The sequence below is a fragment of the Myodes glareolus genome, chromosome 19, assembly GCF_982192425.1.
Source record: "Myodes glareolus chromosome 19, mMyoGla1.1, whole genome shotgun sequence".
NCBI lineage: Eukaryota > Metazoa > Chordata > Mammalia > Rodentia > Cricetidae > Myodes > Myodes glareolus.
Window position 1 is genome coordinate 21,830,315 of NC_142044.1, and position 17,428 is coordinate 21,847,742.

The window sequence follows — 17,428 nt, forward strand, 5'->3', positions numbered from 1 at the left end:
CAGTGGTTGTAGGGCAGGAAAATGGTCACAATAACTGGGACCCAGTCTGGAAAGGCTCCTTGACAGATAAGGACAGATAGGTCCTGAAGAGATGGCAACATGGACTACGTGTGGGAAATTCCCTGTCTTTAGGAGAATTCTGTAGGTTCTTTGTGGGATATTTCTACAAAGATCGGTGATTGTCCTGTCGATTCATTGTCCCCAAGGACACAAAAGTAACCCATTTTCTCCTGAGCTCCACACTCCAAAGATTTTACTTTCTCCTTCACGGAAGACCTAGCAGTAAGTCTCTGTTCTGTTAAATTTGATCTCATCCCATAGCTGTGCACTACGGGCTGCCATGATCTCTTGAATATCTGAAGGCAGAGGGTAGTTAAGTTTCTGAAGCCCAAGATGTGATCACAGCCCCCTTCCCATCCACTGTTATAATTCTGTGTGTCATTTTATCGAGCTGTGAACATCTGTACACTCGTGGGGGTTCACCTCTCCATCGTCTACTGTGAGCTTATTGGAAGTCACGTCTTGCCAACATCATGGCTCACCCCAAATGCTCACTGAATGTTTGCCAATCAGTGCTCTTATCATTAATGGTTGATTGAAGGTTAGGTGTGCTGCAGGGTCCTGATGAGACAAAGATGTCTTGCTGGGGAGGTGCTGCATAGCCTAGTTACCCTTCCTTATGTCTCTCCAGCCTCTCACTAATGGCCGTTTTGTATGGCAGGTCCCTTCTTCTGGACTACAGGGTCTCCCTCCCATTGGCCCACCAGACATCACACAGATCTATCCTGTTCCCGCCAACATCCGTCCAGTGCTGAGTAAATATCGCGTTGAGGTATGGCTCAGGAAGTGGAGAGGCTTGACCCATAGGACACATGGGGCGGGGGGGTCCCACCTGTGTAGTTGGGGATGTGTGGCAGGATGGGCAGATGACCCAGGGAAGACCTTACTAGACAAAACAGGGTCTTCATTTGCAGCTGGAAAAACCACACTGTCCCTCCCAGGAGTCACACCCTGGCTTCTCCATTGGCCATACACCAGGCTTCTCTCTGGCTTTGCCTACCCTCTCCTCAGGTCCTCTTCTGGGGTGTCCGAGAAATGAAGAAGGTTCAGCTTCTCTCGGTGGACCGGCCACAGGTTCTCATTGAATGTGGGGGACGAGGCGTGAAGTCTTGCGTGATCCAGAGTTACAAGAACAACCCCAATTTCAGCGTGCAGGCGGAGGCCTTTGACGTGGTACGGGTTTTTCCTTCCTCAGTGGCTCAGCCCCCTTTCCACAGCTGGGCTCCTCTGCTTCACCATCTTAGCCCGGGGAGATGCTTCAAGATTTCAGGTGTATGCTATTTGCATGAGTAGCCTAATTATGGAAAGCCAGGCTTCCGGAATGAGAAACAGTGGACACCTGTTGTGCAAATGTTCAGGTCTAGAGCGTACAATAAATCAAAGAAAGTTAGAAGACTTTTGCCGGGACGGGGATCTTTGGAGCACAACCTCCAGCTCCTCTACACCAGCCTTACCTGCGGCACGTTCTCAGCTCGGCATCATGGCATAGGCCTACCACCCTAGTTACTCGAGAAACTGAGGCAGGAGGAACACAGGTTCAAGGCCCAGACAGGCTACAAGGAGAGTTCCATACTAGCCTGGGCAACTTAGTGAGGCCTTGTCTTAAAAAATGGAAAGTAAGGAGAGGGCCAGAGATGCCACTCAATGGCAGGGTGCTTGCCTAGCCTCTGGGTTCAATATCCTATAACCACCCACTCTCACTCATGCACACCCCAAAAGAGAAAGAAGTACACAACATCAGGTCTAGCCCAATCTACCAAAAAAGAGGTGTTTAGAGTAGGGCACAGACACCCCTGGTTTAACAAACCCTCCAGTTGCTTCTGAGAACTGCTGGCTACAAAATGCTCTACAGAAATTTACTTTGATGGCCGCATTTAACTAAGGTCCCTTGTTTTCAGAATATCAGTGACTGTCGTGTGTATGTCTCTTGACACCTGTGCTCTTATTTATTTCAATATTTCAGCATACATGAGGGTTTTTTTTTTGCTCTGGTTAGGAACTAATTATGAAAAGTTTTCTTTGTCCAGCCCACTCAGTTCCACAGACATATGTTCCAAGTGATCAAAGGGGACACTAAAGTGTGTGTAGTACCTGAAACCCTCCATGGTGGATGTCACGGATCCTCTCGGGGCACTAGGGAGACAAGTGTGTAGAGCATTGTCCCCTTAGCTTCATGCCTCGTGGCTTGATCTTGATTTGTTTCACATATTGGGATTTGTTAAGCAGTAATAGCAAATAGGAGGACTGACAACGCTGCCGTGGAAATACAGGAGTGGGAGTCAGATGCTTCACAACTGACATCTTTTAGGGATTTGGACCTGGAATGAATTGTTATCAGAACATATCCATCCTAGTTTTAGTACTTATCTCCCGACTTGGGAAGACAGTCCCCCAGAGTGTAGACAAACTGCCGAGCTGGTCTGAGGACTAGACTGTCAAGGCAAGGAGAAGAGAGGCGGACATCGAGCTGTGCCCGCCTCTGGATGAGCCTGCAGGGCCGGAGCAGGCAGAGCCCCCCAGGGAGCAGCATTTTTCCTCCACTTCCTCTGCAGGAGCTGCCTGAGAATGAGCTCCTGCACCCACCGCTGAGCATCTGTGTGGTGGACTGGAGAGCTTTCGGGAGAAGCACTCTTGTGGGCACCTACACCATCAACTGCTTGAAGCAGTTTCTGTGTAAATCCAGAGAGCCCCTTGCCCTGACCTCACAGACGGATGGAGCCTGGGCCAGGCCAGGTAGGAAGTTCATCATCCTAGATGCCAGAGTGAAAAGGACCGTAGAGATCGGGTATCTGTGGGTATGGACAGTGGTATCTGCCCAAAAGAACACTCAAGGGACTGGCTGGACCTTTCTGGTGAACTTACACCTTTATTCTCTGTATTGGAATCAAATCTTTCACTGAGACACACTTGAATATTCCTTAGGCTCCTCTCCCCAGCCCTCGTTCTCTGCCAGTTTTCTTGACTTTACGCTTGGTGTTATTCTAATTTGTTCCGATTTTGGGTCTCAGGTGTTCAGAGTTAATTACACCTCCCGGTTCCATGCTACAGCATCGTCATTGAGCTATTCAGGTCTTCTCTGTCATGTCCGCTCTCCTCCGATGCCTGCCTGCAGACCTCTCCCCAGGGCAGAGCTCTCATCAGCACGGCTGTCAAATATAAGGAATTCATGAGCATGTGTGTTAGTGTATGTGTATGTGTGTGAAAGCATGCTCATGCAAGTGTAACATCCATGGAGGTCAGAAAAAGACCCCAGATGCTCTGGAGCTAGAGTTACAGATTTGATGCGGGTACTAAGAACCTAACTCAGGCCCTCTGCCAAAGCAATATACACTTTGAACTGCTGAGAAATCTTTTTCAGACCCTCTTGTAAATTTATGCACATTTGATCTACACGCACATGACATGGTGTTGTAACATTTTTTGGTTCTTTTCACTCAATGCTACCTTCTAATATCTCTCCACATTGCCACGGGCTCGCTAGCTGTTTATGACAGCCCGTTGCATCGCCTGTATTTCCCTTTCCCGTTGAGTTGCACTGGACTCCTAGGTTCTTCACAAGTCTCTGCTTTCACCAGCCATCCTGTGATGAAGGTACCTGTGTATGTTTCCCAAGGGAAGATGCTGTGTGGGAATTTCTTCAGCTTTTTTATCTAGGAGTGAGACTAGGGGGTCTCAGGGAACATGCACATGAAATTGCGCTGAATACAGACAGAGGGCGCTCTGGAGCACTGTGCTGATTTACACCACCCTATGTCTTTCCTATTACTCCATTGGAGCCCCTCCTTTGCCTCTTCTTGGACCATGCTCTCTTCCCACCTCCTCCTCTTCACCTCATACTATCCAATTTTGGAGGGTTGGGTTTTGCTTTGGTTATTGGAGGTTTGCTATCCTATGGGTGTCCCCTTCAGTGTGGGTGTCTGCGTCTAGCACAGCATAGATACCTATGGGAGTTTGTTGGATTAACTCTACTGGTGAAAGCCATACCCAGAGGAATAAGAACCTCTGAAGGCCTTGACAACCAGAGAAACTCCAGACTCAAAAACACCCATCAGTGCTGAGTTGTGCAACGTGAAATGCAGAGGACATTTGGCAAGTGTGGGAAAGTGTTACAACCTGTAATGACGTCATCTGCCCAGTCAGGATCTCACGGAACCCAAGGGTCTGACCCTGCTTTCCACTAAGTACATGTGATGGTGTGCCCCGTGTACTGCCTACACTTGGGGCTCAATGACTTCTGAAACCTCAGTTCCTGCAGATTCACACACTGGGAGAGACACTCAATGCAGAAAACCTGTGCCCTAAACGTTGGCGTTTATGATCCTAGTGTCCACAGTTTCTCTAAGGGATAAAGAATTAATACCGCCATTTGTTGATTGCCTAATTGTACAGCAGATGCCATAAATGATGGTCTCATTTTATCCCGCAGGAAAATAGTTACTGTTGTCCCAGAAATGAAAATAAGGCTTAGAATTGTCAAGAACTTCCGGTTTGGAAGCCAGCTGTGTTCCATGGCTGAATGAACTCTCTCTCATTCATCCTTTTCAGATTCGCTAGCAGCAATAGAGTCCTCTGGACTCAGCTCCTCCCAGGATCCCCCAACAGATCACATCTATGTGGATGTTGAGCCACCACCTACAGTGGTACCGGACTCTGCCCAGGCTCAGACAACCACCCTAGTCGACATCCCTGACTCCTCTCCGATGCTGGAGCCCGAGCACAAACCTGTATCCCAGGAACCACCGAAAGATGAAAAAGTCAAGGTCGGTCAGTGGAATCCACTTCCTGTTTGCCAGGCTCAGTGGAATTTGCACTGGAAAAAATCTAGACTGCCACTAGTTATGTGTCCTTGAGCCAGCAACTTCACGGCTCTGGGTAGTAGTTTCCTTGTTCACAATGAAGATTGAGATGCCCACCTCAAAGTACTGTTGGAGGATCAAAAAGTTACTGTATATGAAATTTAAGTGCTAGTCAGATGTGACAGTAATCTTTAAGGGACAGAACCTCTTCTAAATTCATTAGCTTGGAAAGGTAAGGGTTTCTTCATCCAACAATACTTGCACAAACATCTAGAACCTCCTTTGTACAAGGTCAAACATGACCAAGATGCGTTCTTTGAATTCTAAAGAGGAGAAAGACTCTTACTCCTCAGTTAAGCGGGCTTCTGGAAGGTGTCTACTGCTATAGCAGCTGGGACATGCTCAATTGCCGACACCAGTCTTCTTCAAAGGCCTTCTTTCGGAGATATGCATTGATAGTCATTGCATATAACTAAATCTCTTCTACTGCCTGCCTCTTATGCGTTAGCTGTCACTTCCCTGCACTTCTTAAACGAGAAATGAAGCTAACTGTGGAGTTCCTTCTTCGTGTCACTAGAACTTTCCCACGGTGAAGTAGGCTTGTGTCATCATCTTTAGTTGAGAAAACCGAGAATCACCTATTTCATAGTAATTGCCTACTGCTTGTTGTCCCAAGGCTGTCTGCCACCAATACCCTTCCTGTGATATGACATTGTGTCACATGGTCTAGCACCCTATCTTCTCCACTTCACTTGGAGCTTTCTGGGTTTGGGCTGAAGTCATACTGCATCCCTAAAGTCAAACACAGTATACAGCATCTTTGTAACTGCTGGCTGAACTAATTCAAGGATGGTTGAAGATATGGTTAAATGTTCAATTATTGAAGCAACAAGAAATGCTACCACAAAACCAACAGACACCTCTGTTCACCTCTCACTGGGCATCGACATACACTCTTCCTCTGATAACCAGTTGGCTTCTACATGTAACGAACCAGGCCCAACTAGTAACCTGCCTCTCGTCCCTTAGCAAGATCCCAGGAAGCCTTCCCGGAGATCCACCAAAAGGAGAAAAAGGACCATAGCAGATGAATCAGCTGAGAATGTCATCGATTGGTGGTCTAAGTATGATGCCTCCCTAAAGAAAGCACAGAAGGTAAGGCCTCCCCTGCCTTGGATAGTCGAGGGACTCAGGGAGAACATGGCGCCTTCTCCCTCTTCTCCCTCAAGGCCATGTATCTCTCTTTAGATTTCAGTATGAGAGCCTGAAAGCTTAAACATAATCCTGTTTGGCATTCCACTGTGGTCTGGTCAACTTATCAGGGGCTAAATTCTTAAAGAAACCTGGTCCTTCCTCTCTTAACCGCTAACAATGGCCCTCAGCTAGGGGCAGAACTTTTGGTCCGAATCCTCTCTCTAAGTTGGAAAGGGTCTGACTTGGACGTGCACAGGCCTTCTGCTTGCTGCCTCAGTTGGTCCGATGTGCAGCTGCCCTGTCGTGTCCAGAATATGTACTTTTCTCGTGGTAGATGACTAGTCATCCACCGCCTCTGGTTACTACGTGCTTTCGCCCCTCTTTTCCACAGTGATCCCTGAGCCTTTGAAGGAGGGGTGCAGTATAAAGGGTCCCTGGAGAGCTGAGCATCCTAGGATGTGTGGGCATCCCACAGTGACCTTGATGGGAAAGGGACACAAAGCTGGGAGGGAAGAGAAGGAGGGATGGATCTGGATGGAGTTGGGTGAGGGCTGAGTCAAAACTCAACTTTTGATAAGGGAGCACAGCAAATGTGCACAGGAGGTGCCCTTAGTGGATGCAGCTGAGGATGTGTCCTGTCAGGACCCCAAGGGCAGGCCAGTACGGATGCCTGAATACTAACAATAGCTCTGGCCTCTACTTAAACTTTAACCTGTTGAGAACTCCGGAGATGGATTTGGGGGTTGAGGGGGTCACTGGGTCTCTTTGTCTGTCTTCTCAATGTGATCACATTGAATAAATCTGGTTTTCACTTAAAAAAAGAAATTGTCAGAGAACTAATTTTAAAAGGGTTAACGTTTTAAAATGTGGTTCTATTAAATGCAATAGGGAAAAACATAGAAGACCGAGGCTCCCGAAAACAACATCCCCACCCCCTGACTGGAGCTGGTAGTTCATAAGCCCTGTTGAACCCTTGAAGGATATTCAGTACAGTCCATACCTGCAGGCTCTAATCCCTGAGAAACTTAGGGAGGTCAGCAAGGGAAAGTGGAGTCTCAACAGGGAGCAACAGCAGGGGTAGGGGACACCCAGGCCACAGAACAGCAGGACTTCAACAGGAGTCTACATTTGTAGGGGAACTGACCCAAGTAAAGGAAGATTTTGGCCCTTCCTTTACTTGCTTGCTATATACCCTTGCTATTCCTTCAAATAGCAAATGGTGCTATTTGACCACCAAATAGCAATCATTGGTGGGTTGCCAAAAGAACCACAGAGCCCCATGAACATGGACTAAGACAAGGATCAAGTCTGAACACTAGAGAGCTGTGGGGAATGGGCCTGGAAATTCAAGCTACAGCTTGGGGACCAATTTTATTAAGATTTATCAACACTAGGTTAAAACAAAAGTAAGAATTGGTCACATGGTCTCATAGTTGAGGCTGTTGGGACTCTGTAAATTAGAGAGACTGCATTTTCATCCAGGACTGCTGAAAAACAATGGTGTACAGTGAATTAGCAAATCAAACACTAGCCCTTGCCTCCATTCCCCCTTCCTTTTGCTGGATGGATGGTCCTACTTCTTACGAGTAGTTAACCCTTTGTTGTCTCTCTACTACCCTCCTCAACCCCTGTACCCACCCAAGGGCCCACTGTCGCAGCAGGAGGAACTCCTAGTGCAGGCTGTGGGGGGGGTGCTCCAGGGATGTGTAAGATAGAATTGTCCTCCCTATGGCTGAGGAGAGCCTGTCACAGAGAGGCTGTCACCTTCACCTGGGTGATACTATTGTTGGGTGTACAGAAACCTATTTTCTAGGGTTAGGCCAACCCAACTGCAGCTAGGATCCATATCGTTACAGTGACGCTGCATTCTGGAGACTTCTTGGTGACTATTTACTATTCTTAAAATGGCAGTCCTGGGAACACAGACAGTTGGGGAATCAAATTAGGGCTGTTAGCACTCAGGATTTGTAAATTACACGGCACAGTGTCCACAATCTTCTTTCCTCTTTTCTTAAGGAAAAGGAGAACAACCTCAAGGAGAAAGGGGCCACAGGTGAGTAGCTATTTGGGGTTGCTTGGATGTAGAACGGGGCCAGTAGAGTAAGTGGAGTCATGGGAGGCATGTTGTAGTTCGGCTCCTTTGTCCTCATAAAGATGGCAACACGCGCTAAAGGTCTTCCAGAACCTGCCTGGCAAGCTTTGGGTTCAGTCCCACAGTACCAGAAAAGAAAATCTTGTCAGTATTGGAGCTGAGCTGGCCTGTAATTCAGTTTAATTTCTGGGATGACTGGCTCGTGTCCTGTGCAGAGCTTTCATACAGAAGTAGCAGGATAAAAATAGGACCAAGCCGGAAGCACAGGCCCAACCTAAGACAAATGTGAATAGTGCTGAGGGTACAGATCTGGACACAGGATCCAGACTCACTTCACGAGGACTGGTTAGGTCTGACTTGGCAGAAGCCCAACAAAGGCAACTTGATAAATGACCAAGAGTTCAGTTCAAGTCACAGCCTAACTACCGCAGTAACACCAAGCAGTCAAGAATGGTTCAGATGGCATGGACCTTCACATACACATGTGCGCATGGTGCGTGCACACACGCACACACACATGCACACACACCCCTAGGAGCCTAACTAACATGCTGTATTTCACATTCCTCCTATGACCAGTCATCTCCAATAGTATTTTCATTACACACATGAGACAGGGATACAAAGAGGTAGAGTTACTCATCCAAGGCCACAAAGCTGGAAATATCTGAGCTCAACATCCCTCTCTTTACTTTTTCTTTACATAATGCAGCTAAAATTTATTAAATAACATTACTAGCATGACCTTGTAAAAGACTCTTAACCTATTTTAGCCTCCTGTTGCACTAAGTGACTCTGAAGACCCTGAGGACATTTGAGAAGAAAGATAACAAAAAGCTTTAGAATTATCCAAATTCAGGGTCTTTTCTCTGCTAGCTGGGGGAAAGAGAAAGTAACATACCTTCAGACCTGGCCCACATAACACTTTGCCTGGCCCTAGGGCAGCCACAAACACGGTATTTACAGCGATACAAACTTCAGGGCTATATGTAGTAACCCCTGCAGTTAACAATCCTATAATCATTTCTGCCAAACCTCCCCAGAGGCCAAGCCAGACGAGGTGGTGTTGGATATAGATGATGTCCCCAAAAAGAAGAAAGACAAAGTGCTCAAGAAGAAGCTGAAAGACGATGGAAATGACGGGATCCCAAATCTGGCTGTCTTGAAGGTCTGTGGGCCCCAGGGTCTCCACAGGTGGGGTGCGGAGCTCAGCACTAGGTTTCTCTTGGTGCTTTGGTCAACTGTAGTGACTTTTCTATGCACTCACTCACGCTGTCTTCATTATAGTCACGGATGTGGGGAAATCAAAACTCACATGCATGCAAGCCAAGACAAGGAAGCTTGATCGTTTGTTTTCTCCACAGCCCTAGAGTCAGAAAGAGTATAATGGATATTGCTTAGCCTCAATCCGGGAGGTCATTGACAGTGTGAAAGTTCCCTTTGGCTCCTCCTGCAGCACTGTTCTGTGCGCACTCAAAATAGCAGGAGCTTTCACTAAAGCCAGTTCCATCAGACCAATCTTCCTATTAGTGAGTGGGTATTAGCTAGAGGCATATGGATGGATACGAAAATTTGAAGTACAGCAATAACTTACATAGATGATCAAGTTGGGGAAGTAATTTTGAGAGGAAATTTGAGTACTTTAATTATATTCTTAAACCTCAAATGGAATTCTACTTTGCATTTCTGAAGTCTATATATTATTTCCCATTTGGAAAAAATTTTATGTCTGCATTCATTATAATAAAAATAAACATTCTGTCATGTTAAATGTGTTAAGAATTAATAAATATTAATGATTTCAACTTCCCAAAAGTACTACAGTCTATATTTAATAGCCAATAACATTAATTAAGCATATAAAGGGTTATTGTGTTTATACCTATGCATTTAAAAATGTTTTATGGGCGGGAAATTTGGCTCTGTGGCTAAAAGCACTTGATACTCTCACAGAGGATCTGGGTTTGTTTCCCAAAGCCTACTTGGAAGCTCACAACCATCTGTAATTCTAGTTCTAGGGGGTTCTGACATCCTCTTCTGGTCTCCACAGGTACTAGGTATACACATAGGACAATACATACATGAAGGTAAACATTCATACACATAAAAATAAATAACTATTCAAAATGTTTTCAGTTGGCTATGCTTCTTGGAATTAAAATTTGTATGCAAAGGGCTTTATAAAATGCATAGTAGTTAACTTTAGAAGTGTTTAGCCAAATGTTTTCCTTGCTAAGAATAAATCAACACTAATAAATCAATAGGTCATTCCTATTATATCCTGGTGAAGAATTTGTCTATATTTTGTTTGTTTTCAAACCTTGAATGAGAACAAATTTAAAGGTGACAGAGTCATTAACCTTCCATCTTCTTAGTATAATCTTCCTTCTCTCTAAAGATATACTTACCTTATCCCTGGCACATTTTTCAAGGCCATTTTTTGAGAATTCTGCTCTTTCTCATTAAACCAACACTAACCCTTTTGTATTAGGTCTTTTTGAATGGCTCTGATCTAAATACCTGAAAGAACAGCTTGGGGAAAGGGCTTGTTTTGGCTCATGGTTTCAGAGGGTTCAGTCTATGCGTGCTCAGCCTGTGTGCTTGGACAAATCATCACAGTGTCAGGGGCCTGTGGTAGAGGCTAACAGGAAACACAGATAAATGAATTATTCTGGTGAAGCCCAGAAGACCAGAATGCTGAAATGTAGTCAAGAAAGGCTGCCCTCATGAGTTTCAGATGGAACAAGGACTCTTTTGGGGATTGAGCGAGAGACCATTTCTGTCACATCCTGAGATGTGATGTCTATATTTTGCTTGTTTTTAAACTCTGAATGAGAATGAAAGGTGATAGAGTAACTAACCTTCCATCTTCTTTTCTTGATCTTCCTTCTTTCTACAGATATATGATGGTGATCTTGAGAGCGAGTATAACAATTTTGAAGACTGGGTGAAGACCTTTGAACTCTTCAGAGGCAAATCGACAGAAGATGATCACGGCCTAGATGGAGACCGAGTCATAGGAAAGTTCAAGGCAGGTTCCCATGCGGACCCCATTCTTTGTCTCTCTCCATAAATGTCAGCCCTAACTCAGTTCTAACAATGATGCTGTGATATGGGACACGGCAGGGCAGGGGAAGCATCCTCAGTGCCCACCCAGCACTTTCTTCGAAACCCCACAAGGACCAGCCACAGTCTTTGGAGATATTTTTGATTTGTGGCCAGTGAGTTAAACTCCCCCTATGGAATGTAAGAAGACATAGTCACTACCTGTAAGGAGCACTATCCTTTGCTTTGCTGTTCCATCCATAACACATTAAGTATGTGATCTATTCAGACTTACCAGTTGAAAAACTAAAATAAATCAAATAATACAGACCCCCTTTTTTGGCAGACTTGGGGGTTCAGTATTACAAAGCAGTCACTAATATCTAGTTCACCACTGCCTGCTGGACCTTTAATAGGCTGCACCATGTGTTGAAATGAGCAGAGTGGTTCGGTTTGCCAACCTGGATTTGAATCTGGTTTATTATAGTAGCTAGTGGCATGTAGTAGCTTGTAGCTTGAACAATATACATCACCTCCCAAAGCTTCAGTTGATGTATCTGAAAGAGGGACGCTGTACTCAGGACAGAAGGAGTCAGAAGGGAAGCCTGGGCACAGCATTTCACAGCTAAAAGCACTCCTCATGCAATGGCCCAGTGATGAGAGCTTTAACATACTGGCCTCATCCACTAGTGCACCTTGAAAAAGTGCTGAGGCATGCCGTCTGTATGCCCAAGGACACCTCCCCTCCCTTGTGACAAAGGGTGGCACTAGCCCATGTCTTCAGACACCTGAGATGTGCTCGTTTTCCCACCACTGGGCTCACTATGGTTTTTCATGGGTCATGTGACCGTTCTGTTATCTGACTTATGTTCTGTGGTTCCAGGGCTCCTTCTGCATCTACAAAAGCCCCGAGGATTCTACCTCAGAGGACAGTGGGCAGCTGAGAATCCAGCAAGGAATTCCACCCAATCACCCCATCCAAGTGCTGATCCGGGTGTACATTGTCGCGGTAAGCCGTCCTCCTGTAATCTAAGTGGGTGGATTAGCTTACCCACGCTGCTATAACAAAACACCAGAAATGGACTTAAACAATGGAAAAGTATTTATCACAGTTCTGGGGACTGTAAGTCCATGATTGCCTGGTGGTGTTGGTGTCTGCTGGCTTGTAGGCGTCTGCCTTCTTACTGTGATTTCACATGGCCATTCCTCTGGGGTTGTGAATGTGGAGGGAGAAAGAGCAGAGTCTGAAATCATCAGCTCCACTCCTGTGACATTATTGACTTCAGTCACCTGCCTATAGCCAACCGTAGGTCCAATACCATTAGACTTCAACCCAGATCAGTCCATTGTAGGGCGTAGGTTGTTCAGGAACATGGCATCTCCTGGCTTGTCACTTCCTGGCATACAGGGATTCTCTGAGCATTTTTTTATCAACTCTGTAGGTTGGTTAGCTACTAGCAGGGAAGGAAACCAAATGCAGAAATAGAGCACTCCCAGGGAAGACAATGCTAGGAGGAACCTGAGAATGGTCCCAGGACCCAGCAGGGCACTGAAACTCCCCCAGCCCAATGGTTTTTGCTGATGCACTACTATAGTTAGAAGGTTCTTTTCTTCTTCTTCTTCTTCTTCTTCTTCTTCTTCTTCTTCTTCTTCTTCTTCTTCTTCTTCTTCTTCTTCTTCTTCTTCTTCTTCTTCTTCTTCAAGACAGAGTTTCTTTGTAGCTTCAGAACCTGTCCTGTAACTAGCTCTTGTCGACCAAGCTGGCCTCAAACTCACAGAGACTCTCCTGCCTCTATCTCCTGATTAAAGGTGTGCACCACCCCTGCCCAGCTTTGAATTCATTTTTTAAAAAAAACTAAAAATACTGTGTTCTCTAGGTTTCCCTTTTTGGGTCACAAAACTTTAATTATGAAACTTTTGACTTATAGGGAAAGTAGAAAATCAAACTTGATGTTCACTTATACAAATCCTAGTGGGTCATGGATTTGTCTCTAACTTGTTGCTTGGATTTGATTTCTGTGATGGTCTTTGATTGTAGTAATCGTATTCAGTGCTACCTCTCCTCATGTTGCTCACATCCTTTATAAGGAACATTAACAAAGCATAAAAGAAGAGCAAGTTGCCCAAAGTGTTGGCATAAGCCTTTAGTACCAGCACTCAGGAGCTAGAGTTCCAGGCCAACCTGGCCCATGTAGAGAGTTCCAGGCCAGTCGAGCACACAGTGAGACCCTGTCTCAAGAAGAAAAACAATGAGAAGAGAAAATGACCTGTGCATTGATTGTGCACTTCTTGGGTGCCCTTCTCTCCTCCGTAACCTTACGCAGTCATGTGGCGGGGGTGTTGTGTTGGAGAGCCTTGGCCTCAATAAAAGCAGTCTAGCTGGAAAGCGTGGCAGGGCTTATGATAAATCTCACACAATGCTGGCAACCTATAATAAGTGGCTGCCTACAGGATGCTCTACAATAGCCTTTTCAATCATTCAGGAAGTTCCCGGTGTCCCGGGAGGTGATTAATATACATTCCTCCAGAAACAGTGTGTGTTCGAGGAAGTTTGAGAAATATTGTGTTCGGTGATTGATCTTTCTTCTCCAACTCTGGAGGTTCTCAAAGTTCATACGAACACTCAGGGCCCCGAGAATTCAGGAAACAAATCTAGTGAACTGCTAAGTCCTCTGTGCCGCCTCCACTTCCGGCCCCCACCGTTTTCTCTCACTGGATTGCAGTGCTCTGAGATGCAAGCCGGCTGCACCTCTCTCATCTAGGGCTGCTGTGGACCAGGTTCCACCCTGGGACAGGGCTGGGCTGCATGGAGGAGGTCTGGCTTGGCTGCAGGTTGAAGGCACAGAGGACTTGAATGAACAGAATAAGAAGATTGTCCTAGATTTCATTAGCAAGAAAGTCACTGCAAGATAGAGAGCCAGTGTTTGGCATGGACCTTGTAGTTGCAATTGTGTGTAGTAGCAATTGTATGTGTGTGTGTGTGGTTTTTTATCACTTATTAGCTTACTTAACACAATTATTTAACACAATTAACTGGTTATCTAACACACTAATTTTTAAAATAATTTAATAAATACTAAAAGGTGTTTGAACAGTAACTAAAAATGCATACAAAAGGAAATCAAAGTTCTTTACTGCATTCCTCTCACTTCACAAGATAGCACAGACATTTTCCCAGATCAGTACATGACTTCTTTCTTTTGGTGGCCAAATGGTGTTTTCTTGAGTTGGATAGATCATTTGTTTACGCAACAAATATTAAGAAGACCCTGTTCCGTGTCCTTGAGATAAAATAATGAAGAGGACAGTACTCTCATTCTCATGATGGAGACCACATCCTAGCTCCAAGTGGAAGCATAAAAGTAAAAAAGGAGCTGGGCAATGGTGGTGCACGCCTTAAATCCCAGCACTCTGGAGGCAGAGGCAGGCGGATCTCTGTGAATTCGAGGCCAGCCTGGTCTGTAAGAGCTAGTTCCAGGACAGGCACCAAAGCTACACAAAAAAACCTTTATTTCAAAAAAACCAAAAAATAAAAAGGTAAATAAAAAAATAAAAAAAGGAGTAGCAAAGCGCACAGGTTGTATTAGAGTTCACTGCTGTAGAGAATTAAATGTCAGTAATTCAACAAGGGAAAACAGAGGAGTGACTTATTTGGATTGTGCTTTGGCATGTGACCTGCTTACAGACTTTGGCTCTCAGTAATCTCTAGAGAACATTCTTGAATATGTAGCTTGGTATGCTTATCCTGTTCTGTCTGTAGGAGACAGTCTTAAATGTGGGGCTGTTTCTCAACTTTCTTCACTTCCGAGTTTCTCAGTTTTGATGCCATGTCTTAGTGCCCCCTACCATGGAGGCCACCGCATCCACTTTTGATAGCCTCAGACCCAGCCAGCCTGGCACCAGGCTTCATGATCTGAAACACATCATCATTCAGAGAACCATGGTTAAAGGAGAGACTCACAGGGTAATGACTTCAGGAACCCCTCGTGCTGCACAGGGTCTTTAGGGCCATGGCTTCACAGACAGATCCAGAAACAAAACAACTTGCCCACAATTACTTATAGCTAGAACACGAGCTCATGTCTTCTGCCTCCTGCTCCAGTGTGTTCCTCACTGCCGTGAGCTAACAACTGCTTTCCTCTGGGTAGACGACAGCAGCCAAAGATGCTGCCATTATGGTTCTTTTTAACAGCAAGAGTAGGATGGCAAAGCAGGGCTTCTTCGCTTAGGCTGCATCCTAAAAAAAAAATCTAAGGAGCTTTGAAAAGTCCCAAAGCTCAGGACCCAGGAAATCAGAATCAGAACATCTCAAGACAGAACCTGGCACCCAACAGCCCCCACATGCAACCATGGTTGAGGCCACCAGGTTAGAGTCATTTTCTTTGTCCTCCCCAGGCATTTAATCTCAGCCCAGCAGATCCAGACGGCAAATCAGACCCCTACATCGTCCTCAGACTTGGCAAAACAGAAATCAAAGACCGGGACAAATACATCCCCAAACAACTGAATCCAGTGTTTGGAAGGTCAGTGGCCACCCCCGTTGTGTTGTGTTGTCCTTTCTGCATTGGCTGCTGCTGTCTTCCTGAAGGGTGGGCGGAAATGGGGTGCACGTGGAGGGGTGTCTTAGGTAAAGTAGCAGCTGAAGATTGAATATTGACTTGTGCTCTTGATAACAGCCATCAAATATCCACGAAATGTAGAAAGATTTTCTATTTGGGATTGGTACGTGGTGATCTTTAGGCACATAGTTTTGTGTTTATTTCCTAGGTCTTAAAAGTACCTTGAAGGGTCATAGATTCTACCTCTTGGTTCTGTGTCGAGAGCTTTCTTCCTACAATCAAGACATCTAAGATACAAGGAGGTTAAGCAGTATATTCAAAACTAAAACCCAAGAGGGGCATATGAGTTCAGGCTTGAGAGAGCATGCTTATTTAAATGAGTAATAAGGATCATAATCATAAACATTTCCAAAGCAAATTACTGTTAAAACACACTTTGAAATAATGGACCGAATGCCCAGTAACTGTTTACAGAATTCATATATTGAGCTACAGGCAGTTTTAATTCACAGTGCCTAACTTATGACTTTATATGATTTTCACTGCTATGGTCTGTGAAAGTCACAGAGCATAATGACCTCCACTGCTTCATCCTGCAATGAAACTTGATTTGGAAAGAATGAGCCTTAGCTGAAGAAAAAGAAAATAGCAAAAAGTACGAGCTATAAGGAGCAAACCCAGGTCCTCTGCAAGAGCAACGAGTGGCCTTAACCACTGAACAGTCCTTCCAGCCACACCTAGTTGACCTTATAATGTCATTATCATACTTGTCTCCCGTTTGAGTCTGGGCTCTGCCTACCACTGATCTTGAACTTGGAACCTGGGTTTCACCGACATGTACACTCTGGAACTTTATGAAGCTAACTTTGTCTCCTCGGAGCTTTCCTCTGTTATAAAGCAGTAGTGACACCTGACTCTAGACTCCTTTGGAAGAACGTGTAAAACATCTCTAGCACAGTCAGCACTCAACTCACATCCGCCACCTTCCCCTCCTCCTTGGATACTGTAGCAATATCTGAAGTATGTTTAAATTCCTTTTCCTGAGGAACTAAGAGCACAGGATGAGATCTCCACCAGAAATATTATGAATTCATATATCTATTTGTATTGGCTTTGGACCCCGTGACATTTGATGAACATCAGCTTCTTAGATTTTATTGCTGCTGAGGAAATGAGGCAATAAACGACCTAGCCTGTCTGGATTAATGGGGACGATTAAAATGACAGTACCAGGGAAGTGTGCCCTTGTTTCTCTGATTGAGAGATGACCTTTACTGCGATCTGCCACTTATGTAATCATGGCTACATTTTTGCCTTTTCGGTTTCCTGGATGTAAATTAGACTTGCTCCATCAGCCTGATTTTATGGCTCTGGACAGTCAGAGGTCTGTGTGATGGGTGTGCCTCCCACCTGCGTACAGTTTCACAGGGCTGTAGATGGTTGGTGGGATTCATCTTTCATAGCTAATCTAGAACACACATTCCTGGCTCAATCCTACTGTGTCCCAGAAGGCTATGTGTCTAACCCATGGCTTAGGGACCACCCTCCTGAGGGGTGTTCGTAGGAGGATGTCACAGCCCCTTCTGCTAACACCCTGGCTCTTTGAGCTGCCTTCCTTTCCCCTTTATTGTTGCTGGCATAGGTCTACTTGCTTATGTGTTCGTTCGCCATCTTCTTCTCTC

General features: G+C 45.3%; 1 protein-coding gene across 4 annotated transcripts in view; it reads left to right on the forward strand.

Annotated features, from left to right (window-relative positions):
- Fer1l6 (fer-1 like family member 6) overlaps positions 1-17,428 on the forward strand; it is a 154,169-nt gene that overhangs the window by 112,880 nt on the left and 23,861 nt on the right. For all 4 annotated transcript variants that reach the window (XM_085678956.2, XM_085678958.2, XM_048457343.3 and 1 more), the window contains 10 exons: positions 722-832; positions 1,072-1,233; positions 2,613-2,793; positions 4,606-4,820; positions 5,886-6,011; positions 8,067-8,103; positions 9,186-9,310; positions 11,042-11,173; positions 12,071-12,196; positions 15,583-15,710. In XM_085678956.2, the coding sequence (XP_085535082.2) occupies positions 722-832; positions 1,072-1,233; positions 2,613-2,793; positions 4,606-4,820; positions 5,886-6,011; positions 8,067-8,103; positions 9,186-9,310; positions 11,042-11,173; positions 12,071-12,196; positions 15,583-15,710 (1,343 nt within the window). The remainder of the gene's footprint in view (positions 1-721; positions 833-1,071; positions 1,234-2,612; positions 2,794-4,605; positions 4,821-5,885; positions 6,012-8,066; positions 8,104-9,185; positions 9,311-11,041; positions 11,174-12,070; positions 12,197-15,582; positions 15,711-17,428) is intronic.